The sequence below is a fragment of the Elephas maximus genome, chromosome 10 (genome assembly GCF_024166365.1).
Source record: "Elephas maximus indicus isolate mEleMax1 chromosome 10, mEleMax1 primary haplotype, whole genome shotgun sequence".
Classification (NCBI taxonomy): Eukaryota; Metazoa; Chordata; class Mammalia; order Proboscidea; family Elephantidae; genus Elephas; species Elephas maximus.
In genome coordinates this window covers 104,330,282-104,357,686 of record NC_064828.1, presented here as the reverse complement: position 1 = coordinate 104,357,686, position 27,405 = coordinate 104,330,282, and the positions used below count along the sequence as shown (strand labels likewise).

Below are 27,405 nucleotides of genomic sequence, written 5' to 3'. Positions count from 1 at the left end.
TGGTGGGTTCAAACCACTGACATTTTGGTTAGCAGCTGGGCACTTAACCGCTGTACCACCAGGGCTCCTTGATTTTGTGCTGTTCTCTGTTAAACCAAAGGTTCACATACATACCAGTGACTGCCTTTGGCTTTTACCCAGTAAATGTTTATATGTGGAATGAAGGGCCAGATGATGGGTGGTGGGAGGTAGTAGGGGGATGGGGGATGGGAGGATTGACATGTTTTTGAGTGCTAAGTTGGAGTTCTATAGGTATCATCTCGTTCAGGCACTGGAAGTCAGTGGTATTAATCCCAGTTTATAGATGATGAAACAGACACTGGAAGGTAGTATCTATTTTCCGAGTCTCTGACCCTCCTCAGTGTGTGCCTAGCATCTGGTATTTTTTGGTGTCCAGTACTGTTTTCCCTTTGCCATGTTTCCAGATGTCTCACATTCCATCCTCCTTTACTGTCCTTCCTCTCCTCACGATCACTCTCAACCTTTGCCCTTTCTTCTTCTCTGTCCCCATCTTTTTAGCCTTTCCCAGGCCCAAGCGAGTTATCTGGCATGACTCATGAGGATGTGTGAGAATCCCATACGGCACCATGCTGCCTCAAACCCAACCGTACTGCTTTATTTGTTTCCCCAAGAAAATGGTTGGAGGTTTTCATGTACCAATTAATGGCAAAGGTTCTCCTTTCCCCTTTGAGTTCATCTGCCATGTTTTTGAATTGGATGCCTGTAAGCAGGGCCTGGGGCCTGAGACACCGAACCTCAGTGTTGGTGCCACTTCCTGTTGTCTCAGGGCCTCTCTTCACCCATCTCTGCTACTTGCTTGGCTCCTGAAGGCATTTAGACCAGCAACTCCTATACCTTTAACAGTCTTTTTCTCTCACCTCAACTGATTCTCTTGGATTTTTTTCTCACTTGTTCTAGCTTTTGAAATATTTTTCCTGGGGTTCTCCTGTTGCCTGCTAATTGAAATGGAAGTGAACATTGCCCTCTCATGCTTGCACTTAAACTCAGGCTCAAGTACTTGTGGTACATTTGGGAGGACTTTCCTCCCCTTGATGTCCTTTCTGCCTTTCTCCTTCCCAGCCCAACTGACTGGATGATTAAAAGAATTAGGATGGTCAAAATATGCTTTTATCTATGTGACTTTGCTGCTTAAAATTGATTATTGTTTGAAGTCATTTTGTTAGCAGACTATTTCCACTTTCTAGATTGTCTTCTACATTATTATTAACTTCTAATATGAATATTAAGTTGGCCTAGTACTCATCAGTGTTCCATGTAATTAATTGCACCCCTTTTATGAAGCCCTTTGGAGCCCCAGGTGCTTCTGCTCTCCTCGTACTAAATACGCATGTCTTCCAGGGCAGGCTGGATCTGGAGCAAAGACTTCTCTCAGTGGAAGTAAATTACGGTGGTGTTGAGGTTTCCCTTTTCAGATTTGTTTTCTGATCTCATGAAACTTTTCATGGACTCAACAGCAAAAAGACAAACTACCCAATTAAAAAATGGCCTAAGAACTTGAACAGACATTTCACCAAAGAAGATATCCATATGGCCAATAACCACCTGAAAAGATTCTGTCTTAGTTTTCTAGTGCTGCTGTAACAGAGATACCACAGGTGGGTGGATTTAACAAACAGACATTTATTTTCTCACACTTTAGGAGGCTAGAAGTGCGTATTTAGGGTGCCGGCTCTAGGGGAAGTCTTTCTCTCTCTGTCAGCTCTGGAGGAAAGTCCTTGTCTCTTCTGAGCTTCAGCTCCTGTGCGATCTTCAAGTGGCTTGGCATCTCTCTTCCCCCATCTCTCCGTCTCTCGCTTGCTTATTTAATCTCTTTTATATCTCAAAAGAGATTGACTTAAAATGTACCCTACACTAATCCTGTCTCATTAATATAACAAAGACAACCCATTCCCAAATGGGATTTTAATCACAGATACAGTGGTTAGGATTTACAACACTTATTTTGGGGGGACACAATTCAATCCATAACAGGTGCTCAATGTTATTAGTCTTTAGGGAAATGAAAATCAAAACCCTAATGAGATATCACTCCCCCCCAATAGGATGGCTATTATCAGTAAAACAGAAAAACAAGTGTTGGCAAGGATGTAGAGAAATTGGAACCTTCATCCATTGCTGGTGGAATTATAAAATGGTACAGCCACTGTGGGAAACAGTTTGGTGGTTCTTCAAAATGTTAGATATAGAACTACCATACCAAAAAACCCAAACCTATGCCGCTGAGTAGATTCTGACTCATAGTGACCCTATAGGACAGAGTAGGACTGCCCCATAGGATTTCCAGGAAGCGGATGGTGGATTCAGACTGCTGGCTGTTTGGTTAGCAGCCATAATCTTATCCACTGCACCACCAGAACTACCATATGACCCAACAATTCCACTCCTAAGTACATTCCCAAAAGAATTATAAGCAAGGACTCAAAACAGAAACCTATACACCAGTGTTTATTGCAGCATTATTCACAGTAGCCAAAGGTGGAAAGAACCCAAATGTCCCTTGACAGATGAATGGATAAATAAAATTTGATACATACATACAATGGAATATTATTCAGCCATGAAGAGAAATGAAGTTCTGATACATGCCACAACATGGATGAACCTTGAAAGCTTTATGCTGAGTGAAATTGTCAGATCCAAAAGGACAAATATGATTCCACTTACATGAAATATCCAGAATGGGTAGATGCATAGAGACCAAAGTTTATTAGTGGTTGTCAGGGGCAGGTGGGAGGGGGAAATGAGAGATTGCTTAAAGGGCCCTGAGTTTCTGTTAAGGCTGATGAAGAACTTTGGAAACATACAGTGGCAATAGTTGTACAACATGGTGAACGTAATTAATGTCACTGAATTATACTTGTACAGAGGGTTGAAATGGCAAGGTTTTGTTATATGTTTTCACCACAATGAAAATAATAAAAATAAAACATTTCTTATATCCTCCCTCCCAAGAACAGACAAAAAAAACTCTTGGTGGCCCAACCATTCCAGTTTACATTTTTTAATCTGGCCCACTTCTCTCTGGGTTAATCCAGAACAATCTCCAAGTGTTAGCTGTGCTGTAACTGAGATAGAACAGTGAGGATTCAGTTGCCAGTTACCCTCGAGTCCTCTCCTTCCTCAGTGTGGCACTTGTCTGTGCCCCTCCCCGTGTAGGCTAGGGGAGACGCTGCACTCCCCTCCCCTGCAAGCCTGGCACTCTTAGATGTTCCCATCCGTTTCTCAGGAGAGTGAGCCCCAGAACCCTAGAGAAAGAGTTTTTTACTAGCCTTACCTGACATCAGTCGTCACCTTTTGTCATTGCAGGACAAACCTGTGAGTTAGGCGGGGGAGTTCTTAGGACATAATAGGCCTTTGATAAATAGCAAAATGAACGCGTGAATCACATTGGGGAATGCCTTTTCATTTCTTGAAAATTAAATTATTCCAAAGAAGTAAAACAGATTCTCATGTGCTATAAGTTGAGTGAAAGGAAGATTCCAGAATTTTGAAAATGTTTTTGAGCAATGGCAGAGTTTTGAGGATAATTAGTAATAATGGTAGATACTTAAGAAGTACTTACTGTGGAAATTAACTTGTTTAATTCTCACGACAAATGTGTGAGGTGTGTGCTTGTTATCCCCATTACACAAATGAGGAAACTGAGGCACAGACACTTGTTTAAAGTCAACCAGTAAGTGGCGAAGGTTGGATTTAAACACAGTCTGGCTCCAGAACCACACCTCTATTTTGTTTGTCTAAGTTTAAGTATATGGATTCCCAGAGGGTCCTGGTGGCACAAACAGTTAAACGCCTTGCTGCTAACTGAAAGGTTGTTGACTTGAATCCACCCAGCGGCTCCGTAGGAGAAAGACCTGGCGATCTGCTTCCATAAAGATTACAGCCAAAAAAACCCTACAGGGCAGTTCTACTGTGTTACATGGGGTCGCTGTGAGTTGGAATCAACTCGGTGGCACCTAACAACACAACAGGGATTCTCAGGTGATTTCTTTGAAGGACGTTCCTTACGTGGTAGATAAGTTCTGGTTTGGTTTGTTAAAAGTGTTATTAGAGAGGAGTCTGCGTGTATGTTGGACACTGTTTGACTTGTAGGGTTACATTGACCATCACTGAACTGTAAGTTCATGAGGATGCACGCTATTGGCTGGCTCACCATTGCGTTCCCTGTGCCTTGCTCCTTACCTGGTAAGTGGTAGGCACTCAATGTATTTATTTCTTCAATGAAGAATGATTTCTTTTGACCCATTCTCAAGGGTTGAAAAGGAAGAAGGACATGGGACCAGGCAGCCTTTCCATATTTCTGTTTCTTAGCAGACGCTTGGAGTGGGAAGGAACAGAGAGAAGGATGAGTTAGTTGTTATCTTCCCCGAGTTCTCATAGCAGTTTGCCCACCTTTCATTTATAGGCCTTGGCATGCCTTGTTGGAAGGACTTGTTTCTGTGTCGCATTAACTGTGACTCCGAGAAGCAGCTGTCTGTGACTCCTTTGACTTTGTGTCTCTGTTGCCTAATATGCGTCCTGGTACATAATGCCTCGTCAGTGTCCTCTTTGCTGCCTGGCAGGCTGACCAAAACACGTAATTTACTCTTCTTTTGTCACAAGGAAGCATTAGTTGCTGAGGTAGTCCAAAAAATGTTGTTAAGCCTCATACAGCTCTCATTAGGTTTGAATTGAGACTTCCTGAAGCTTTGCCTGTTTGTTCACATCCCAGCGTGGATGGTTGTCATACCCTCCATCACTATATCTAGGTTGCAGCTGGCTCGCACCGTCGATCAGAGAGTCCTTTGCTAATGAGGCCAAGGTTGTGAGTTTGATCCCAGGCCTCTGACTGCAGCAAGCTATCTGTCTTCACAAATGGATGTCATAGGGTACGAGGTGAAGAGTGTATACAGAGGGAGAAGCTAGAATCCATTGCGGGAATGGCAGCTTCCTGACAGCCAGTCACGAGTGTCCTTTTGGACTGTGAAGGATGTCTTTTTCTTCTCTCACTTTCCAAATCTGGGTATCTGGTTTTGATTTCAGATTTTTTCAAAATAGATGATACTAAGAGTGATATAAGTGAAGGGGAAGCAATTCCCAAGCCTGAGAACTAGGAGAAATTGACCTGGCAAATTACACAGTATATTTCTGCTTTTCTGGGGTTTTAAGTGTTGGCAGTGTCCAGAATACTGAAGGGATATATGTCATAGTGTAAGAACTGTCTGCTTCAGTTGTCTCCTTTGTAATCAAGAAACTCTTTTCACTCGGGGGACATCTAGCTCAATTGGCATAGCATAGTTTATAAAGAAAATGTTCTGCGTTTGCGTGTGAGTAGCTTCTGGGGTCTTAAAAGCTTGTGAGCGGCCATCTAAGATACATCTACTGGACCCATCTTGTGTGGAGCAAGGCAGAATGAAGAAAGCCAAAGACACAAACCAAAGACTCCACCAGACTGAGTCCAGCACAACTAGATGGTGTTCGTTTACCACCACTGACTGCCCTGACAGAGATCACAATAGAGGGTCCCAGACAGAGCCGGAGAAAAATGTAGAATAAAATTCAAACTCACAAAAAAAGATCTGACTTTCTGGTCTGACATAGGCTGGAGAAACCCCAAGAGTATAGCCCCCAGACACCCTTTTAACTCAGCACTGAAGTCACTCCTAAGGTTCACCCTTCAGCCAAAGATTAGACAGGCCCATAAAACAACAATTACACATGTATGTCAACCATGTATATGAGACTAAATGAGCACACCAGCCCAGGGGCAAGGACGAGAAGGCAGGAGGGGACAGGAAAGCTGGACAAATAGAAATGGGGAACCCAGGGTTGAGAAGGGGAGAGTGTCAACATATTACGGGGTTGGCAACGAATATCACAAAACAACGTGTGTATTAATTGTTTAATGAGAAACTAATTGGCTCTATAAACCTTCACCTTAAGCACAATAAAAAAAAAAAAAAAAGAAGAAGAAAATCCTTTTCAGCAAGGGGATGGGGAATGAGACCTCTGGATATAAGATGGTATGTCCCTTTTCTTTCTTTTTGGGGTATACAGTTTATTAAGTGTTTCCTGGGTACCTGACTGGCTGTTTGAAGCTATTGGGACAAGGAGAGTTGAGTACAAAGAGGGCCTTTGCTCTCAGAATGACCCCAGTTTAGTTGGTGGACAAACATAAATACAAAACGAAAATCAGTGTGTTAAATACCATCTATACTCAAAATACATGCAGAGTTGTTGGGAGCATCAAGGAAACAGTGCCTGTCTTTTCCAGGGGAAGCTAAGAAAGTTTTTCATAAGTGATCTTTGACATGAGTCTTAAAGGATGACTAAGAGTTAGTTCCCCAACACTTCAGAAAGAAAGGAACAAGTGCGAAGGCATGTGGGCAGGAAGGTGTGATCTTTTCGTGAAACAAGAGCTTCAAAGTCCTCATTATTCATACAGCTGTTAGGCCTGGTGTACCCAAGTATGACGCCTGGTGTGCAGAGGTGTGTCACCTGGGGCAAGAGTGACACTCTACCAGGTAGCCATGGTAGAATGCCTCTGAAGGCTAAGGAGATGCATTCTACTTAAGAGAGGGCTTGGCTTTGTTGCCTGCCAATCCACCTTCAGTGAGAAAGAAGGAGACAAGAAATAGGTTAGAAAATGTATCCTCTGTGGTCTTGGTTCATGCAGCTCATGATGGTTCTAAATTTCGGTCATTGCACGAATATTTACTGGGTGCTTCCTGTATGCCAGGCTCTGTTCTAGGGGCTTGAGATACGTCGGTAAACAAGACAAAGACCTGTGCCCTCAAGGCACTTAGATTCTCCGGGAGGAAGTGGAGCCTCACACACTTCATGAAGCAGGCATGGTGGTTCCTGGTCACCAGTGTATTCTCAGGGACCAGCCCGGAACTTATACGTAACAGTGCTCAAAATTGTTGGAGTAACCTACTGCTTAAGAGTCTTGGAAAGTGCTCGTCGGCTCTAAGACTTTTCCTGGATTTCTATAGAAAAAACAAAAGAGAGAAAAGGCCAAATGATTTCTTAGCTCTAAGAGATCTGTTGTGTTGATTTGTTCTGTAATTGATCTTTAGTTATAAAGTTCTCAACCTCAGAGAAAGAGAAAAATATTGAGCTTACTCTAGCAGGGGTACCTTTTTCTTATTGCCCAAGAATTTGATGTCCTGTATAAAAAGTGTTCTGTTCACGTTACAACTTGGAGTTCAGTGACAATGATAGTTGATGTTGAATTTAAGTGTATTGGTGGCCTGGGCCAGAAGATAGTTTGGAAGGATAAATTAAGGGGAAGAATTGTCTCTTCTCACTCCACCTCCAAGAAATGGCAGGAGAAATAACAAAAAGAAATGTATCGAGCTTGGCATTAAAGACCACCCATCATGAGGTGAAATGGTTCTCAAGTCCCCAAGCTTCTCCTCAGCCTTGGTTTTCCATTACCCAGTTTTGATTTTGTAGCTCTGGCTTCCTTCCCATATACATTTCCCCTTGGTTTGATAGGTAAAGGTGATGACAGAATGTTGTTCAGAGTCACAGGCTAGAACTGGACAGAACCAGGCATTGCTGTGAACTTGTAAGAACATAAATTTCAGAGACCAGCCTTCACAAGTGCTGCTGTGGGGCAAAACCAGGGCCTGGAGTTTGTTGCAAGACTCGAGGCTAAGAGGGAGGGCCAAGTGCTGGTGTCCTGTGGGGATGGTGCTGACCCCCAGGAAGCCATGCTTTGCGCTGATGTAAGGGCCAACAGACAGCAAGGCCTGAAGGAGGAGGCTTAGAAGGAGGTTGACGAAACCAGAGAGAAAAGGAGGAAAGAAGAAAAAACAGAAGTAGGTCAAGGGAGGAACAGAATGTGTCTCTGTGAAAAGCGGGTGGACTTTCCTGCCAAAGCAGAGCAGTAGGTCATGGGACTTGAGCAAGAGCAAGGCATGGTCTGAGGGTTTCCTTGGTGCGTCATTTGGTGAGTGAAGGCAGGGTTTTGCCTGCCTGTCACACTGAACAGCCAGCTGGTGCCCAAACGACTTGAGGCCCTTTCTCCTTGACAATAGCTGAGCTTTTGGGAACTGTTCCCCATGGAAGGAAATATACCCAGCACAGGAAGCTTGCTGAAACAAGGTGCAGGAGGTGAACCCCAAGTCCTGACAGCTTGCCAAAGTGCCCGGCGCTTGACTGCTGGCAGCAAACATAAGTTTTGAGAATAGCTTACCATAACGAATCACGACATCATTGCAGTCAAGGGCATTGAAATGGAAGAAATGACGTAATGTCAAAGGTCTGTGGAAACCCTCAGAAACAGGGAAATTCCTTGGCTCTCTTATCTTCATTTTGAAGTGGAGTTTTTAAGGAACAGTTCATTACAGATATTTAATGGACCTCAAAACTTTAAGAATAATAGTTTAGCCCAAGAGACATGAAAGTAATTCCATCGGTTTTGTTTATTCCCCTCAAATTGGGGTATTTTATAGCATTTAGAACGTAATGCTTGCAGGTTAATTTCCTTTTTTTTTTTTTTTTTTGTTCCGTTCTAGCCTTTTTTTGCTCGTTTTCTATCATGGTTATAGTGGAAATGATTGGTTGAATAAAATTATGTGATAAAAATGTCTGAATGGTATTGGATTTGTGGAGCATTTTAAGTTTTATCGTTTGGGTGATTTTTTTGCTTTTCTAATATTTAAAGTGTGTGATCTTTTCCCTCCAGTCCCTTCTCCTTGCTGCCGTCAGAGTGCTCTCTGTTTGGAGTGTGCCCAGCCTCATGTGTGTCTTCCCATGGTGCCACATCTACTGGAGTAGGTCAGAGCCTCAGGCCTTCTCCATTCCGTGTTACTGTGGCTTCTTTACAAGCAGGATTCTTCTCAGCTTGAGGAAGAGGTTGATTCTAAATGCTACGCTCTGTCCAGAAGTAAACTGGAAACAGTTTGAGAGAAACTTAGTTTGCTTCCAAGGCCTGGTTGGGAACGTGCTGGTTTTGCCCCATCATGTGTGGCACCCTTGGGCTTGGAGACTTCTCCCATTTCTCCACCAGAGGGCCTCCGTCCTGCACGGGAGAAACCATCTCGTGCCTGAGAGGGGAGTTGAATTTCTCCATCCATCATTTATCATCTGAGGCAGTCCAGGGCATTGCCCTCAGACGCCAGACTCCTTCCCCTAGGCCAACTGATTTTCCTTGCAATTTTGAACCTGAATCTAGGAATATCTCATTTTCTGTGAGATCACTGGAACGCATGAGATTTATATTATATATGTATGAGTAAGAATCGACTTGACGGCACTGGGTTTAATGGGTTTGGGTATATATATATATATATATAGATTCATTTGCATGTTAACGGTACAAAATATCACAGACTCTCTTTTGCCCAGAAAAGTGATACTGTACCTATGGTAGAATGCTGCCAGCTTGCCCTCTCACTAATTTTGTGAAGCTGGGTAAGCTATTTCACTTCCGTGTCATAATGGACTGGATTGTGTTGCATGCTAGAAAATTCTGTGCTTTTGTAACAGTAGCTCATTTTGGAAGTAGCGCACGGGAGGCATTCTGAATGACCAGTTCCTATCTGTAGTCTTCCCCGGGTTACAATATTTAGAGTCGATATTGCTATCTAAGGCCCAGTTCCCACCCTGGTAAAGCAACCCTGTCAACCAGAGCCTCCAATTATGTTGCCCTAGTCCCACCGTTATTTCACGCAGTTCAAAACGCCATTCCTTTTGTGCATGTTGTTGTTAGGCACTGTTAAGTCAATTTTCGACTCGTAGAGACTCAGTGTGACAGCGTAGAACTGCCCCGTAGAGTTTTCTAGGCTGTAATCTTTACGGGAGCAGACTGCCAGGTCTTTTCTCCCTCGGAGTGCCTGTGTGGGTTCAAACTGCCACCTTTTCAGTTAGCAGCTTTTCAGTTAGCAGCTAAGCATTTGACCATTGGGCTCCTATTTTTGTGCATAGCGGGAGGTTAATCAGTGATTCTAGAATAAAATTAAATAGCATATCTCTACCCATCCTTTTTAGCTGTGGCTCTTCCTTCTCCTTATATTACTTAGGAGAACTGAGCTTCAGCCCAAAGCAAATACTCTATTGGTGTGAACATAAAAATAGAGCCCATAAAAACAAATGAAGTGAAAAGCAGAGTAGATAGCATGTCCCAGGGCCTGTTACCTAGTTTTTATTCATATCTCTGCTAGATTTCCTTTAGCACTGCTCTGAGTCCTGAGCACAAGCTTCTCTTTTTATGCCACCATAAAGCTTCTGATCCGATACCATCTGATGTGTGTGGGCGAGAGGAATATGGGAGTGTTTATATACCTGTGCCAATAAGCCATTATCTTAAAGGTCCAGGACTGTTCTTGTGAATGAGAGTCCTGGGATGTTATGTAGGTATAAGGTATGAATTAATAGCCCTTGTGAGTAATTGTAACATACAGAACCCACATTCAGCTTGATTTAATACCTTTGCGTGATTTAAAATGTCATCCAAGAAGACAGCCAAATACCTCGAGAATCTGCCACCCACTGCAGAGGCTGGCTGACAGGTTTGCACCGGCTGACCTGCTCTGTGGTTTTTTGGAAAGATGAGATGTGAGCAGGTTATAAATATCAGTGAGCTATGTCATAGGTAGTGGCAGCACTCTATGTAAAGGGACCATTGGCGAGATGTACCCAGTTAAGCATGCTGGGTACAGTTTTCAGAGGGGCAACAAGTGGGGCCCAGATAGATGGACCAGGATATTACTAAAGACTGATTTGTCCTTAAGTGAAATGTGTCACCAAACTCATCTCTGTGGGGTGTGTGGTGCAAGTGAAAGAGAATCGTTCTGATCACAGGCAGCTGGCTCCGGGCCCCAGTCGTCACAGGCTGGCTCTCAGAAGGGGCCTTTGACCCTTTGTTCTTTTTGTCAGTGCGGGATTGGGAGGAGGGTTGGGTTGATGGATTTATCGGGCAGTGATTTATGTTCTTAAAGATGCAGAGTGGTCGCTCGATGGAGTCCCTTCATTTTTCATACCCTTTTATCTTATTCCTGCCCATATAAAGACAAGTTATGAGAAGGCTTTACCCACACCACTTATGGGGCCTTGCTGATATTCCTGAGCTCCTTTTGGCCACGTGCTGCCACTCACCATGTAAATGAAAAGATAGGTTTCGGTGCCACTCAGCAGAGCAGGAAATATGCAGAGCCATTCATTGAATGGTAAGTTTGAAGCTAGGCTCTTCGGTCTTGTTATTAATATTAGTTTGTTCTTCTTGTTGCCTCAGAACTGATTTTCAGATTATATTCTTTGAGAAATTTTGATCGGGGTTAGTAAGCACATAACATCATCAATCCTAGGTTGCATTTTTCAGAGTTGACTAAAGATGGATAGGTGTGTGCAGGATAATTCTTTGCTTAAAATCTCGCCAACTTTTTTATAGACAAAATGCGTTGAAATACATGTGTAAAGTATTTAGTATTACATGCAAGATGGAAACCCTGTCAAATTCTGTGTGCACTCAGGAACTTGACAAGAGGAGTCGGGAGATTTAGAGAGATCCTCAGAGCTGTCGAAACAAGAACGACTCAAAACCTGCGAATGGTGAGTGCAACTAATGACTTGGTTGAGGACAGCAGCACACTTGCAGTGTTCTCCCCTTCCTTTTATATGTATATGTATGGATTTTCGTATATTCTCAGAGTTCTACAGCCATCACTAATATTTAATTCTTGAACATTTTCATAAACTTAAAAAGAAAGTCTGTACCTAGTTAGCTCACCCATTCTCATAGCGACGGCAGTGGGTTTAGTGGGTGGGCACCTATTAGCGTTCACTCCCCATTTCCTTCTCCCAAGCCCTAGGCAACCACTAATCTCCTGTCTGTCTCTATAGACTTGCCTATTCTGGATATTTCATAAAAGTGGAGTCATATACTATATGATCTTTTGTGACTAGCTTCTTTTACTTAGTGTAATAGTTTCAATGTTCACTCATGTTATAGCATGTATCAGTACTTCATTCCTTTTTTATGGTCAAATGATATTCTATTGTACGGATTTACCACATTTTGTTTATCCATTCCTCAGGTGATGGACATTTGCATTGTTTTCACCTTTTAGCTATTATGAATAAGGCTGTTGTGAACATTGGGTAAAAGTTTTAGCGTGGACATATGTTTTCATTCATCTCAGGCATATACCTAGGAGAGTAATTGCTGAGTTACATGGTATATCTATGTTTAACCTTTTTTTTTTTTCTTATTGTACTTTAGATGAAGGTTTACAGAGCAAACTAGCTTCTCATTAAACAATTAGTACACATATTGTTTTGTAATATTCGTTACCAACCCCACGACATGTCAGCACTCTCCCTAATTGATCTTGGGTTTCCTATTACCAGTTTCCTGTCCCCTCCTGCCTTCTAATCCTTGCCTCTGGGCTGATGTGCCCCTTTAGTCTAATCTTTGGCCAAAGGGTGAACCTCAGGATTGACTTCATTATTGAGCTAAATGGGTGTCCGGAGGCCATATTCTAGGGATTTCTCCAGTCTCTGTCAGGCCAGTAAGTCTGGTCTTTTTTTGTGAGTTGGAATTTTGTTCTACATTTTTCTGTAGCTGTGTCTGGGACCCTCTATTGTGACCCCTGACAGGGCAGTTAATGGTGGTAGCCGGGCACCATCTGGTCGTACTGGACTCAGTCTGGTGGAGGGTGTGGTACTTGTGGTCCATTAGTCCTTTGGACTAATCTTACCTTTGTGTCCTTGGTTTTCTTCATTTTTCCTTCTCCCCATGGGGTAAGACCAGTGGAGTATCCTAGATGGCCGCTTAAAAGCTTTTAAGACCCCAGACGCTACTCATCAAAGTAGAATATAGAACATTTTCGTTATAAACTATGTTATGCCATTTGAGGTAGATGTTCCCTGAGACCCTGGTCCCCACAGCCTTCAGCCTAGTAATTCAATGCCTCAGGGAATTTTGATGTGTCTATGGAGCTTCCATGACCTTGCCTCAGACTCTATGTTTAACCTTTTGAGGAACTGTCAGACTGTTTCCCAAAGTAGCTACACCATTTTATATTCCCACCAGCAGTTATGAGGGTTCCAATTTCTTCACACCCTTGCCAATACTTGTTATTATCTGTCTTTTTAGTTACAGCCATTCTAGTGTGTGTGAAGTGCTCTGTCATGATGATTTTCATTTGCATTTCCTTGATGGCTAATGATGTTGAACATTTTTTTAACTTACGTATTCTCTCTTAAAAGATAGAAAATACATCCTCTAATGCAGATAGGTCCTCTGGAAGGCCAGTGTGGTAAAGGATTTATGCCACAACTCATAGAGAGCAAAGCACAGTACCTCCATTTATCGTGAATTCTTTAATGCTGCAGGAGAGTATTCATTTGGGCAAGGCTAAGAGATTCCTGTCATGGGAAAAGGTTTCTAGGAAATTTTGGTGTCTCCCCAGACTTTTTAGGTGTGGACAGATAACTTCTGGGGCTAAATGGCTAAGGTGTAGGACTTTCTAGAATTATGGGGTTGAGACAAGATGAGCAATGTCTCTCTCTCTCTCTCTCTCTCTCACACACACACACACACACACAACCACCACTATGAAAAAACTCACTTGCTTTTAGGTATTTATCTATGTATTGATGGAATTTATAGGTGCCTTAAGATGTTCAAATAAAAACTTTTGTTTTGTAGGGTTCTTTAAGGAAAAGATTTTGCAAAAATTATTGCCAAATGTCTTTTCTCTCAAATTGATCTAGTCCCTACATTCCATAATAATTCTCAACTGGTCAGTATGAACAACTCCTTCCAAGATTTGCAAGTACAATGGAAGTAACTGATTAAATTGGCAAGTGTTTTTTGTAATTGTTTTAAAAACACACATATAAGCCAATCTTTCAAAATTGCTTAAATTTGGAAAATTTGTTCATTTTTGTCAACTCTCAAAAGTCTATGTTCATTAAGGAAATGAACTATTTTTCCCTATTAGAAGGTGGGAGTACACTGAAGTTACCATGGGAACCTTCCTGCTGCTTACTTCAACTTTATTTTCCCAAATTATAGAATCTCTTCCATTATTGCCAGAAGTTTATGATTTTCAAATCAATGTATTTTAACTTTAAAAAATCCTCTGAGATAGGATTCTAGACAGAGTTGTGTGAAGAAGGAAGGAAGGAGGGTCTCTTCAAATTTTTTATTTCTGAAGACAGTGAAGGAGTTCTTCTAGAAGGTCTGGGTGTCCTGGAACTGCCCCTGAATGCTGTGAGCTGTTAACCGGTTAGTGTTTAACATCGGGGGAGGGGTGGGGGACACTTTCCACTTCATGTCACTTGAGATGCAGGCACGCCTTTGGCTTGGTTGATGATCTTCAAGTGACCTAAGTTAAACTGTTCCTAATTGTCTGATTGTTTAATTAAAAGTGTGCATCAGAATCATCTGACGAACTTTGAGAAAAAATATACATCCTTATGCTGTACCTCAGGTCCCTGGGTGGTGCAAGTGGTTCACAGTAGGCTAGTAACTTAAAGGTTGGCAATTCAAACCCACTCAGTGGCACCGAGGGAGAAAGGTCTGGTGACCTGCTTCCCTAAAGACCACACCCAAGAAAACCCTATGGAGCAGTGCCACTTTGTAACACATGGGGTCACCATCATGAGTCAAAATCAACTCAGTGGCAATGGGTTTGGGTTCTTTTCTTTTTTTTTTTTTTTTTTTTTGGTTTATACCTTACCTCAGAATTCTGACTGAGTAAGTGTGGGTCATGGCCTGAGAATCTGTATTTTTTGAAGGTTCCACAAGTGATTCTTTGCCTACCCTAGTTGAGAATCACTGCCTGAGTCATTCTTATTCACTAGTGTCCTAGTTTACACTGGACATCAGAAAGCTTCAGGTAATGCCATTCAAAAGATAGGTTTCCATCAGCCTTAAAAACTGTATGCTTTGTTTTAGATTAGCTGACAATTGCAAATTTATAGTATCCTCATGAGATGGAAAAGTTGCCTTGTAAGCTTTCTCTGCTTTGAGAGCACAGCAGAGAAGGATTTCAAAGTACATTTAATTACCAATTTTGTACCCAAATACCCAGGCCTTCTTGCTTCCCTCCACTTTTTTAATTCTGAAGTTATTTGATAGTTACCAACAGGTTTTAAGCATTTGAACTACAAGCTAAATATAACACGAGTATAAAAAGGAAAAGGTACTGTAGGATATTGGCAATCTTGTTGGTAATTTCTTATATGTATTCTTTTTATGCTGGGAATGACAAATCAAAGAGGAATGTCATTGCATTCATCATCAAAAAGAACACTTCAAGATCTATCCAAAGTATAACACTGTCAGTGACAGGATAATATCCATACGCCTACAAGGAAGACCAGTTAATTCGACTATTATTCAAATTTACACATGAACCACTAAAGCCAAAGATGAAGAAATTGAAGATTTTTTTACCAACTTCTGCAGTCTGAAGTTGATCAAACGTGATCAAGATTTCATTAATTACTGCTGGTTGGATTGCAAATGTTGGAAGCAAAAAAGAAAGATTGGTAGTTGGAAAATATAGCTTTGGTGATAGAAATGATGCCAGAGATCGCATGATAGAATTTTGCAAGACCAATGACCTGTTCATTGGAAATACCTTTTTTCAACAATATAAACAGTGACTCTACACGTGGTCCCCACCAGATAGAATATGCAGGAACCCAGTTGACTACATCTGTGGAAAGAGTCGATGGAAAAGCTCAGTATCATCAGTCAGAACAAGATCAGGGGCTGACTGCAGACCATCAATTGCTCACATGAAAGTTGAAACTGAAGAAAATTAAAACAAGTCCATGAGAGCCAAAGCATGAGCTTGAGTATATTCTACCTGACTTTAGAGACTAACTCAAGAATAGATTTGATGTACTGAACACTAATGAGCAAAGACAAGATAGGCTGTGAAATGATATTAAGGACAACAAACATGAAGAAAACAAAAGGTCATTAAAAAGACAGGAGAGAAAGAAAAGACCAAAATGAGTATCATAAGAGACTTTGAAACTTGCATTTGAACAAACAGCAGATAAAGTGAATGGAAGAAATGATGAAGTAAAAGAGCTGAACAAGAGATTTCAAAGGGCGGCTCAAGAAGACAAAGTATTATAAAGAAGTGTGCAAAGACCCGGAGTTAGAAAACCAAAAGGGAAGACCGTGCTTGGCATTTCTCAAGCTCAAAGTACTGAAGAGAAGAGTCAAGCCTGAAGTTGCAATATTGAAGGATTCTATGGGCAAAATTAATGTAGTGGTTAAGAGCTATGGCTGCTAACTGAAATGTTGGCAGTTCGTATCCACCAGTCTCTCCTTGGAAACTCTATGGGGCAGGTCTACTCTGTCCTATAGGGTCACTATGAGCCTGAATCAATTCGACAGTAACGGATTTGGTTTGGTTTATGGGTAAAATATTGAATGATGCAGAGAGCATCAAAAGAAGACGGACGGAATGCACAGAGTCACAGTACCAAAAATAATTGTCCAACATTCAACCATTTCAGGAGGTATTGTATGACCAAGATCTGATGGTACTGAAGGAAGAAGTCCAAGCTGCACTGAAGGCGCTGACAAAAAACAAGACTTCAGGAATTGACAGAATACTAACTGCGATGTTTTGACAAACAGATGCAGTGTTGGAGGTACTTACTTGTCAATGCAAGAAATTTGGAAGACAGCTACCTGGCCAACTGACTGAAAGAGATCCACATTGTGTCCATTCCTAAGAAAGGTGATCCAAGAGAATGTGAAAATTATTGAACAATATCATTAATATCGTATGCAAATCAAATTTTGCTGAAGCTAATTCAAAACCAGTTACAGCAGTACATTGACAGGGAACTGCCAGAAATTCAAACCAAATTCAGAAGAGGATGTGGAACAAGGAATATCATTGCTGATGTCCGATGGATCTTGGCTGAAAGCAGAGAATACCAGAAAGATGTTTACCTGTTTTATTGCCTATGCAAAGGCATTCAACTGTTCAACTGTGTGGATCATAACAAATTATAGATAACATTTTAAAGAATGGAAATTCCAGAACACCTGGTTGTGCTCATGTGGAACCTGTACATAGACCATGAGGCAGTCATTTGAACAGAACGGGGGGGTTACTGAGTGGTTTAAAATCAGGAAAAGTGTGCATCAGGGTTATATCCTATCACCATACTTATTCAGTCTGTATGCTGAGCGAATAACCCGAGAAACTGGACTATATGAATAAGAATGGGGCATCAGGATTGGAGGAAGACTGTTTAACAACCTGTGATATGCAGGTGACACAACCTTGCTTGCTGAAAGCAAAGAGAACTTGAAGCACCTACTGATGAAAATCAAAGACTGCAGCCTTCAGTATGAGCCTACACCTCAACATAAAGAAAACAAAAGTCCTCACAACTGGACCAGTAAGCAACATCATGATGAATGGAGAAAAGACTGAAGTGTCAAAGATTTCATTTTACTTGGATCCACCATCAACACCCATGGAAGCAGCATTCAAGGAATTAAATGTATTGCATTGCACCAATCTACTGCAAAAGACCTCTTTAAGGTGTTAAAGCTGGACAATGAATAAGGAAGACCAAAGAAGAGTTGTTGCCTTTGACTTATGGTGTTGGTGAAGAATATTGAATGTGTCATGGACTGCCAGAAGAATGAAGAAATATGTCTTGGAAGAAGTACAGCCAGAATGCTCCTTAGAAGCAAGGATGGTGAGACTTGGTATTCACGTACTTTGGACACATTATCAGGAGAGACCAGCCCCTGGAGAAGGACATCATACTTGGTAAAGTAGAAGGTCGGTGAAAGAGAGGAGGATCCTGAAAGAGACGGATTGACACAATGGCTGCAACGATGGGCTCGAGCCTAGCAATGATTGTGAGGATGGCTCAGAACTGACTATGGCACTGAAGAACAACAACAATCATTCTTTTATGAGTTTCTTTTGAGCTTTCAGTGGACACAACCAAGCATCCTTCATAATTGATAGTACACTGATGAGATGCTATCTTTAGAATATGCAGTCACCTCAAACCCTCATTAAAAAAAATCTCTCTGGAAGGTTAATATCCTGCGGGAAGATGAAATCAAGCATAAGCTGTCTAGTGGTGGACAAGCAAATGGATTAAGGCAGGGATTATTACAACCTTAGAATCCCTCCATGGTGGATATATTCAGGAAGTGAAGCCCCTTGTTCATTTTTTCTTCCAACATTTATTTCTCAACTATAGTGAGTGGAGGTTAGTTTTGCTAGTTGAAGCTTCCAGCAGAACTCACTAGCTCATATGACTGAAATGACATCAAAATCAAACTGTAATGGAAGGTTTAAGAAAACAGTCCCTGAACTGTTTAGGTCCTGGAAATTGTGTTCTTGGAGATCTTTACACATGGCTCGGCTGGGGATGAGAGGAGTGCATTTAATTTCACATTTTTATAGATACTTAAATAGTGGGTCTTACTTGGGAATAATCCAGAAAATTTGCCTTTACCTGGTAGTTGTCAGAAATCACCAAGCTATGATTTGAGTGCATTTAAGTTTCCTTGTGGTGTTTTAAGAGATTTCACATAGATGAAAGCCTAGCAAAGTTCTCTTCTGGAACGTATTTATTAAAGAAGGCCCATTCTCAGGGAAGATCAGCATTCTTTGTTCGTGTCTTCCAGAAAGTTCTAAAACCTGATAGAAATACATGCTGGTTGAAGTTTTATTATCTGCCTGATCATGAGGAGGCCTGGACTATCCCTGAGGCTTAGTACTTGTGTTTTCAGAGGATTTTATTTATTTGTCTGTTGGTTTGTTTTTACTTCTCTACTGTGTCACTGGAAATTTATAAGGTAAATGAACGGACATGCATCAGTCAACAAAACACTTCTTAGGACGTGCCACCACCGCCTCTCCCATATGTGGTACTTTTGTAGGATGTGGAGTTACAGAGGGTTTTGAAAAACGTATTAGTCTGCATCCAACTTAGGAGGACAAGATCCACATATTTCTTCTAACATTTATTTCTCAACTATAGTGAGTGGAGGTTAATTTTAGGAGGTAACCATGCAGCCTTGAAGAAAGCCCTTTCACGATCAGTAACCGCAACCCCTTACTTTGTCTTCTTTACTGTACAAGACCAGTGGGAGCCTCTGGGGCTGGGAGGCCCAGGGCATGCTGAGAACAAGTCACTCAGGAACTGTGACCCAAGGGTGGCACCACGGTAGAGTCGACCCTTGGTACTTCTAAGAAAAAAGACATTCTAAAAATCTACAGTGGATATCATCAGTGAAGAGATTTTTCCAGGGGTGATATCCTGTAGGTCATTTGGGTTCTGGCTGGCATTTGTTGGGTGGTAATGAAAATCTCTGCAGTTTACCTGTTATTTCTAAGAATGCTGGGGAAAAAAGCTTAGCTAAAAGCTTTAATTGTTTCAGGTATAAACATGTTTAGTGTTCCAGAGTCTAACTGAGGCAGAATGGCATTGGAAGTACATGAACTTTATTTTTTAAAAGTGCTAACATACCTTAGTGTGTCATATTTTCTTTTGTGTCATAAACTGATATAATTTTCCTCATGGAAGTAAAAAAAAAAAGTCTCTAATTCTGTGTCTTGGAATAATGCCTAGCACAAAGTGATGATTGATAAACATTTATGGAATGAATGGATAATAGAAAATAGGTTCATGGCTATGTCTTTCCTCCTTTTTGTTCCCAGACAATAGCCAGGCAGTTGGCAGAGATCTTGTTGCGGGGTATGTGTGAACAGAGCTACTGGAACCCTCTGGAGGACCCACCATGCCAGTCACCCCTGGACGATCCCCTCCGGAAAGGAGCAAACACGAAAACCTATACCCTCACCCGGAAAGCCCGTGTCTACTCAGGAGAGAAGTATGGGAATTGATGTCCTTGTTTGTAGATTAGGGGATGGGAGGGAGACTTCGGGAAAATTCCGGGATGAGTAGAAGATTTTACTCCTAAGTTGAACAAGTCTCATTTACCAGTTAAGTAGGTTGACAGACACACCTCATTAATTTTTATAACTTCAGGCAATATCTCTACTCTAGTGGGGGCACTTGAAGTAGAAAAACACTCTCATCTCAGTGCTTGGCTGCCATTCTCAGAAATCATTATTGGTCTTTGGGATTCTCATTCCATTTATTATAAGAACCCCAGCATCACACAGCAATTGGTGACAAAGCTATTTGCAAGCCAGAGCTAACATTTTTTTATTTTTTTCACCAACTCCATCCTTTTATTTAAAAAACTTGTTTTAAACTGAAGTAGCTATAAGAACAGGGAAATAATTTGTGAGAGATTGGGTGGTGATATCTCTTTAGAACTTCTTTTTTTTTTTTTAACTTTCAAATTTGGAACTTTGGGGAAAATGGGCCAGAGAACCATTACGTCTCAGCGTAAGCTGTGGTCAGGGAGGGAGGAGGGAGAGATCCAGCAACAAGGGCTGGGAGACACCAACGATGGTTGGCTCATTCCTGAGTCTTCCCAGCAGAACCTTTAATTCCCATCTTTGTTCCTGCAAGGACAAGCTATCACAGCTGTTTCAGAATCTCCCCATGAAGGAAAGGGGAACATGCATGGATAAACATGAAAAAGCTCTTGGGTTGTTATCAAACTGATAGCATGATTGAGAGATTGCAGCCTGCTGCTCCTGAGGCCACAGAGAAAGCACTGATAGAAATACCCATTGCCATCGAGTCGATTCTGACTCATAGCGACCCTAAAGGACCGAGTAGAATGCTCCATAGGACTTCCAAGGAGCACCTGGTGGATTTGAACTGCCAGCCTCTTGGTTAGCAGCCATAGCTTTTAACCACTATGCCACCAGGTTATCCATTGATAGAGATGGGGGTGCCTAAATACTTACTACACACTACACACTACACACGTGACATCTGAAAACGATTGTTGCATTTTCAAAGGGAACAGCATTTTTTTTTTAATAATTTTTGTTGTGCTTTAAGCCAAAGTTTACAAGTCAAGTCAGTCTCACATAAAAACTTATATATACCTTGCTACATACTCCCAATTACTCTCCCCCCAGTGAGACAGCCTGCTCCCTCCTTCCACTCTCTCTTTTCGTGTCTGTTTTGCCAGCTTCTAACCCCCTCGACCCTCTCATCTCCCCTCCAGGGAGGAGATGCCAACATAGTCTCAAGTGTCCGCCTAATCCAAGTAGCTCACTCCTCACCAGCATCCCTCTCCAACCCATTGTCCAGTCCAATCCATGTCCGATGAGTTGGCTTCTGGAATGATTCCTGTCCTGGGCCAACAAAAGGTCTGGGGGCCATGACCACCGGGGTCCTTCTAGTCTCAGTCAGACCATTAAGCCTGGTCTTCTGGTCTTTTTATGAGAATTTGGGGTCTGCATCCCACTGTTCCCCTGCTCCCTCAGTGGTCCTTCACTTTGTTCCCTGTCAGGGCAGGGGGACAGCATTTTTAAGGCAGTTGCCTCCTAATCCTTCTCAGCCAACCCTGGCATTTCTCTCCCTCGTCGTCATCGTCTTGTTCAGTTTGCATATCTTGCGTTGATTCAGACAAATGAGCATTTCTTAGCTTTGTCCCTAGCCTGGTTTAGTTTCGTTCTCATTCCCTTTTTCGATGGCCTTATTGAGCCATGCATTTGCTTAACTCACAGTCCAAGTTTATTCCTTAGTGCTTCACTGGATTCATTAAACATCTGTTCCAGCAGTCCCCAAACTCTTACTTGAAAAATGCTGACCCCCTCATTATGAGCTATTTAGAAGCAGGTTTGGGGTTCATTTTTTTTTTTTAAGTATATTTATATCTTAAAAATAGAACCTAGATTTTCTTTTTTTTTTTGGCCTCAGATGCTTCTTAATATCCAAGGTTCCAGATACACTGAGGAACTCCATTCCTGCCCCCCAAGTCAGTTTGATACATGGGTGGAGCTCTGGGTCTGCCTGATGCTACTCCATTGTGGCCTCACCCACTTCTGGCCACTGCTCTTTTGTTTTCCTGAACTACTCAGACTTTGCCACTTTTCTAATATCAGCTCCCCCATCTGTGTAGGAGAATTATGGAGGCAAAATGCAGATCTAGAAAATGCAGTCACTAATGAGGGGGGCATTCCCGTACCAGGACTGGTTGCTGAGTCACAAGTTTCGTTTTATACAGATACCTGTTTTTTTTGTTTTTTCCCTTAAACAGTTTTATTGAAATGTAATCCACATACCATACCCTTCATCCACTTAAAGTGTACAGTTAGTTTTTTATTATATGCAGAGTTATGCATCCAGCACCACAATTAATTTTAGAACATTTTCATCACCCGGAAAAGAAACCCAGCACCCCTTATCCTCACCCCACCCACCCAGTCCCTTTATTTCCATATGAATTTAACAGCTTGTAGATTGGCTTCTGGGATTTTGATAAGGATTTCATTGATCAATTTGGAGAGTATTGCCATCTTAACAATATTAAGTCTTCTGATCCACGAAAATGGGATGTCTTTCCGTTTATTCAGGTCTCCTTTAATTTCTTTTGGAGCCCTGATGGCACAGTGGTTAAGAACTCAGCTGCTAACCAAAATACTGGCAGTTCAGATCTACCAGCTGCTCCTTGGAAACCTTATGGGGCAATTCTACTCTGTCTGTAGGGTTGCTATGAGTCAGAATCGACTCAACAGCAACAGGTTTTAATTACTTTCAGCAATGATTTGTAATTTTCAGGGTATAAGGGTTATACTTTATTTGTTAAACTTATTCCTAAATATTTCATTCTTTTTTATAATATAGTAAATGGAAGTTTCTTATTTTCATCTTTGGTTTGCTCAGGGCTATCATACGGTTTATTTCTGTACATTGATGCTGTATCCTGCAACCTTGCTGAACTTGTTTATTAGTTCTAGTAGTTTTTTAGTGAATTCTTTAGGGTTTTCTGTATAAAAGATTGTGTGACTTGCAAATAAAGATAATTTTACTTTTTCCTTTCCAATCTGGATGCCTTTTATCTTATTTACTTGCCTGATTGGATTGGCTGGAAGCTACAGTACAGCATTGAATAAAGTTGATGAGATCAGACATCCTTGTCATTATCCTGATCTTAGGGAGAAGGCATCTGTTTTTTTGCTATTAAATGTGTGTTAGCTGTGGGTTTCTGTAATGCTCTTTAGTCAGTGACAAAGTTCCCTTCTACTCTGAATTTGTTGAGTGTTTTTATCATAAAAGGGTGTTGAATTTTGTTAAATGTTTTTTCTTCATCTATTTAGATGATCATATGGTTTTTATATGGCGTATTATGTTAATTGATTTTCTGACATTAAGCCAACCTTGCATTCCTGAGATAAATCCCAGTTAGTTATGGTGTGTAATCCTTTTTATTTATTGCTGGACTTGATTTGCTAGTATTTTGTCAAAGATTTTGCATCTATATTCATCAGAGATAGTGGTTTGTAGTTTTCATTTCTTGTGATGTCTTTGTCTGGTTTTGGTATCAAGTATAATGCTTTTATAATAAGAGGCTTTTGACCTCTATGGGTTGACAAAAAGAGTTTGGAGAGACCTAAGCAGTCCACAGATTGGGCCAGCTGATCCCTAATAATCAACAGGCACCCTAAATTTTTCATTTAAATCCTCTTCCTTTCTTGGTATTCCCATCCTTCCACACCATACTGTCATTGGGGTGACAGTAGATTCTGCTTTGGTATGTTTAATAGTGTGACTTGGGGCAGGCTTGGCTTTCGCCATTCTTGGCTTTCATTCTTCAGCTCTTACGTGGTTAACTGTGGGTCATGGCTGTACTTCTCTAGGAATTTCCCTAGTGGTATCACAGCCAGGCATATTAAAATGACGAAGGCCATTATTAGACGTGGGAGTTGATGTCGTAATTATATACACATCAGCTTTCTTGAAGTTTAGCAGTGCCCAAGGCCCTCTTTGCACCTAAATGGAATCTGCTTTGACTCCTAGATTGTATAGCTGACTCTTAGAGCCCCACTCCTCACTTAGTAGCAGAGAAGAAAGAAGAGATGAAATGCAGTTGGATAAAGTTGCATTAATTTCTTTTACATGATTGTTTCTGTCACATAAAGTATTCCTAAAGTTTTTTGTTTTTCCTATCCAGGGAAAATTTTAGAAACAGCTAGTATCTGGGAGCTCTGGCAAGACCATGATTATTATTTATAACTGAGGATTCTCATCCGTGTTCCCTGTGTCCTCTGCAGAATCAGATAATATCTGAGATGATAAATCGGCCAAAGTAAGACAATGGGTGCCTTGCCTAAAGGTGGTGGTGAGTTAGTAACGTGGCTAGGATTAGAACTCTGCCCATCCCTTCTTAGCCCAATGCACTGTCACTGCACCTCCCTGCCCCCCTGCCAGGGAGCTTGTCCTCACTGTCTGCTGGTCCCTGTTTTCTCCCTGTCCCCTTTTATTTGCCACCCTGCCCTCTAATAGCTTTCTTTGGGTCTGTTGTTGTTGTTATTAGTTGCCATTGAGTCAGCACCAATTCCTGGCGACCTTATGTATAACAGAATGAAACGTGGCCAGATCCTGTGCCATCTTCTAGGGCACCCTTTTTCCTAATCCTCAAGGTTCAGGCCTGGCACCCCAGGATTTCTCCCTACCGAGGCTCTTAGTTCCCAAAGAGGAGCATGTCACAGGAAGAAGGCCCCAAACAGTTTTGAGCCTTTACCCTGAGCTCCATACTCCCTTTAATAGGGAGGAAGGAGGCAGTGGCCGGAAATGGGTCTAGAGAATTCATAATTATTGAGAAGGAGCGTTCCAGTGTGTAGGTTTTCAGACAGGTCTCTTAAACAAACCTGTCCTTCCCCTTCTTCTGTTTCCTCCTCCTGCCAACCCTGGGAGCTTTGCAACACTCATGAGTATCCATCTTGCCTGCCGGGAAAGGAAGAGTAGAGGAAGTAGAATTAGACCCAGCCTTTTTTTTTTTTAATGTGCGACTTGTTAGCACATCTGGTAAAAATAACACAACCTAGCATTTAGGCAGGCTAGATGGCTCGAACAGAATTTGGGGATTACCCATGAACTGAGTTGGCCAGTGTTAAGTCACAATTAGCATGGTTTCCCTCCCTTTTCAATTAGTTTGGACAATCCAGAACTGGCTAGCTGTGGAGAAATGGTTAATGTTACTGCTTTATTTGCAAGGTCCCAATTGCATGTAAGCACAAGCCAGGGTATCGGGAAATGATTGTTGGATATAGGAAAGTACATGTACACATTAATATACATAAAGAGAGAAGGTACTTCTCTATATGTAGAGAACTCTTAATTCAGAGGCTTTTAGGCTATAGTCTGAATTTAAGTGCAAGGAAGTGTTCTATCTTCTGAGAAACCCAAATCACCTCAAGCTGACTCCTCAAAGGAGTCAATGCCAACCCCAGAGTCTCGCTCCTCATTCTGAGCCCTAGCCTTTACCTGAAATGTTAGCTCTGTGAGAGTACTAACAGATGTTGCCGCACAGGTAGTTCCTCACCTCTAGCTGTGCAGAGCTGTAATGCAAGTACCAGGCTCTGTACCTTTTCTTCGTGCTCTTCCCCTTGCTGGTGCAGTACGAGGATTGTCTGCTCCTTAGGGAGTATGAGCCTTTCTAATGATTTGGAAAACATTCTTTTGCCATATTGTCGGAAAATCATCCCATCCCATAAATAATTGTAATGTTACCCCTGGGAAGATGGACGTGTAGTCTTTCTCCAGTCATCTCCAGAACACCCAAGAGTTTTTTAACCATGTTCATTTTTAGTACAAATTCTAAGTGCTCAAAGCATAGAAAATTGGATATAGAGAAGGGGGATTGGGGTTATGTTTGGTTTTTTATTGCTCTCTCATTCTGAGCAACATTGAGTTTAAAATCGTTACCTTTTAACCTAAGATTTAGAGTTCAGCCAAATTCCAAGAATAAATTAATAAGACAGACAGCTCTTGCATGCCACCTCATAATAAAATGCATATGATAAGTCACAAATATGTAATTCTGTAACTGTGGAATGCCTGTCTGTATGCTTTGTTTGGAACATTTTCCATGGAGATGTCAATGAATATAAAACTCCACCTGTGAATATTTTAAATGTTGAAATAAAAATAAATGTGCTCTTAAAAAAATGCATATGGTAAAGTAAAATAAACCTCATTAAATTCTTACAGTATTAGAGAAATTCTTCAAATTTTTCTAAAATTACTTCCAATCTTTTAGTTCATCTAAACGACAACGTGAGATCTGCCAGTTAGCAAATAAGAAGAGTACCGTTTAGTGAAATGTCTACAATTTCTGTCTCCATAATAGGCTTAGGATAAAGTTTGTGTTATTTAGATAACACTTTATAAAAAACAAAAACCAAACCCATTGCCGTTGAGTTGATTCCGACTTACAGCAACCCTATAGGACAGAGTAGAACTGCCCACAGTGTTTCCAAAGAGCGGCAGGTGGATTTGAACTGCCCACCTTTTGGTTACAGCTGAGCTGTTAACCACTGTGCCCCCAGAGCTCCAGTTAACACTTTATACCCAGTACCTTTTGGGCTTGTAACTTGATTTTTACAGTTTAACTTTACCCGTCTGCTTGTCATAAAAATGTATAGCTAAAATGCCTGAATTCCATAGATAAACATGGAAATAAGTAAATTAATCCAAGCTTCCAGATTATACAGTGTTTTTCATGGGTTGTTTATAAAAATCTAGGAGCTTTTAGCGTTGATTCAGTTCTGCACATAATTGTGTCTTTTATGTTATTTTGGAATTGCCATATAGCAAAGTGGTTTTTTTTTGTTTATTTTTTATGCAGCATTTTTTGTCCTCAAGAAAATACTGAGGAAGCCCTGTTGTTATTGCTGATTAGTGAATCAATGGTAAGTGGAACGTGTCTTCATGTTTTTCTTTCCCTTGTCTCTGTAGTCCCCTTTTCAATATGGTGACTCCATCAGTAAGATTATTCTTGGGAGGATACTTTCTAGAGGGGATCCCTGTGTGGAGAAACCAGTGGAGGTTTAAAAAGAAGGATGTTTCTTCTTGGACTGGGTAGCAGTGCCCGTTGGCCAGCCTGAAGCATGGAACCTCCCCTCCCTTAGCAAATAACAAGCATCATAGTTCATTCATTCATCCACCAAGTATTTATTGAGCACTGACACAATTGTGGAGCCCTGGTGGTGCAGTGGTTTAGAGCTCAGCTGTTCATCAAAAGGTCAGCAGTTCAAATCTGCCGGCCACTCCTTAGAAACCTTATGGGGCAGTTCTACTCTGTCTTATAGGGTCTTTATGAGTCGTAATCAACTTGACAGCAACAAGTTTTATGGGCACAATTATGTATAGTCAAACTATACCCAGGGTACCTTAAAAGGAGAAAGAAGCTTCCGAAGGATGACCTCTACATGCCTTCTCAATTTACCTTGGTGGGAGGGACATTGGGGGATCAGTCCCTGGCTGTATATATTCTTGTTGTTG

The 27,405-nt window shown here is 41.4% G+C and overlaps 1 protein-coding gene across 6 annotated transcripts in view; it reads left to right on the top strand.

Moving 5' to 3' along the window:
- The window catches only part of TTC7B (tetratricopeptide repeat domain 7B), a 312,432-nt gene that overhangs the window by 129,853 nt on the left and 155,174 nt on the right, over positions 1-27,405 (top strand). For 5 of the 6 annotated variants that reach the window (XM_049898916.1, XM_049898913.1, XM_049898918.1 and 2 more), the window contains 3 exons: positions 11,481-11,559; positions 19,689-19,861; positions 26,750-26,813. In XM_049898916.1, the coding sequence (XP_049754873.1) occupies positions 11,481-11,559; positions 19,689-19,861; positions 26,750-26,813 (316 nt within the window). Of the gene's footprint in view, positions 1-11,480; positions 11,560-19,688; positions 19,862-26,749; positions 26,814-27,405 lie in introns of those variants that run through there. The other variant, XM_049898917.1, reaches the window with a different exon arrangement.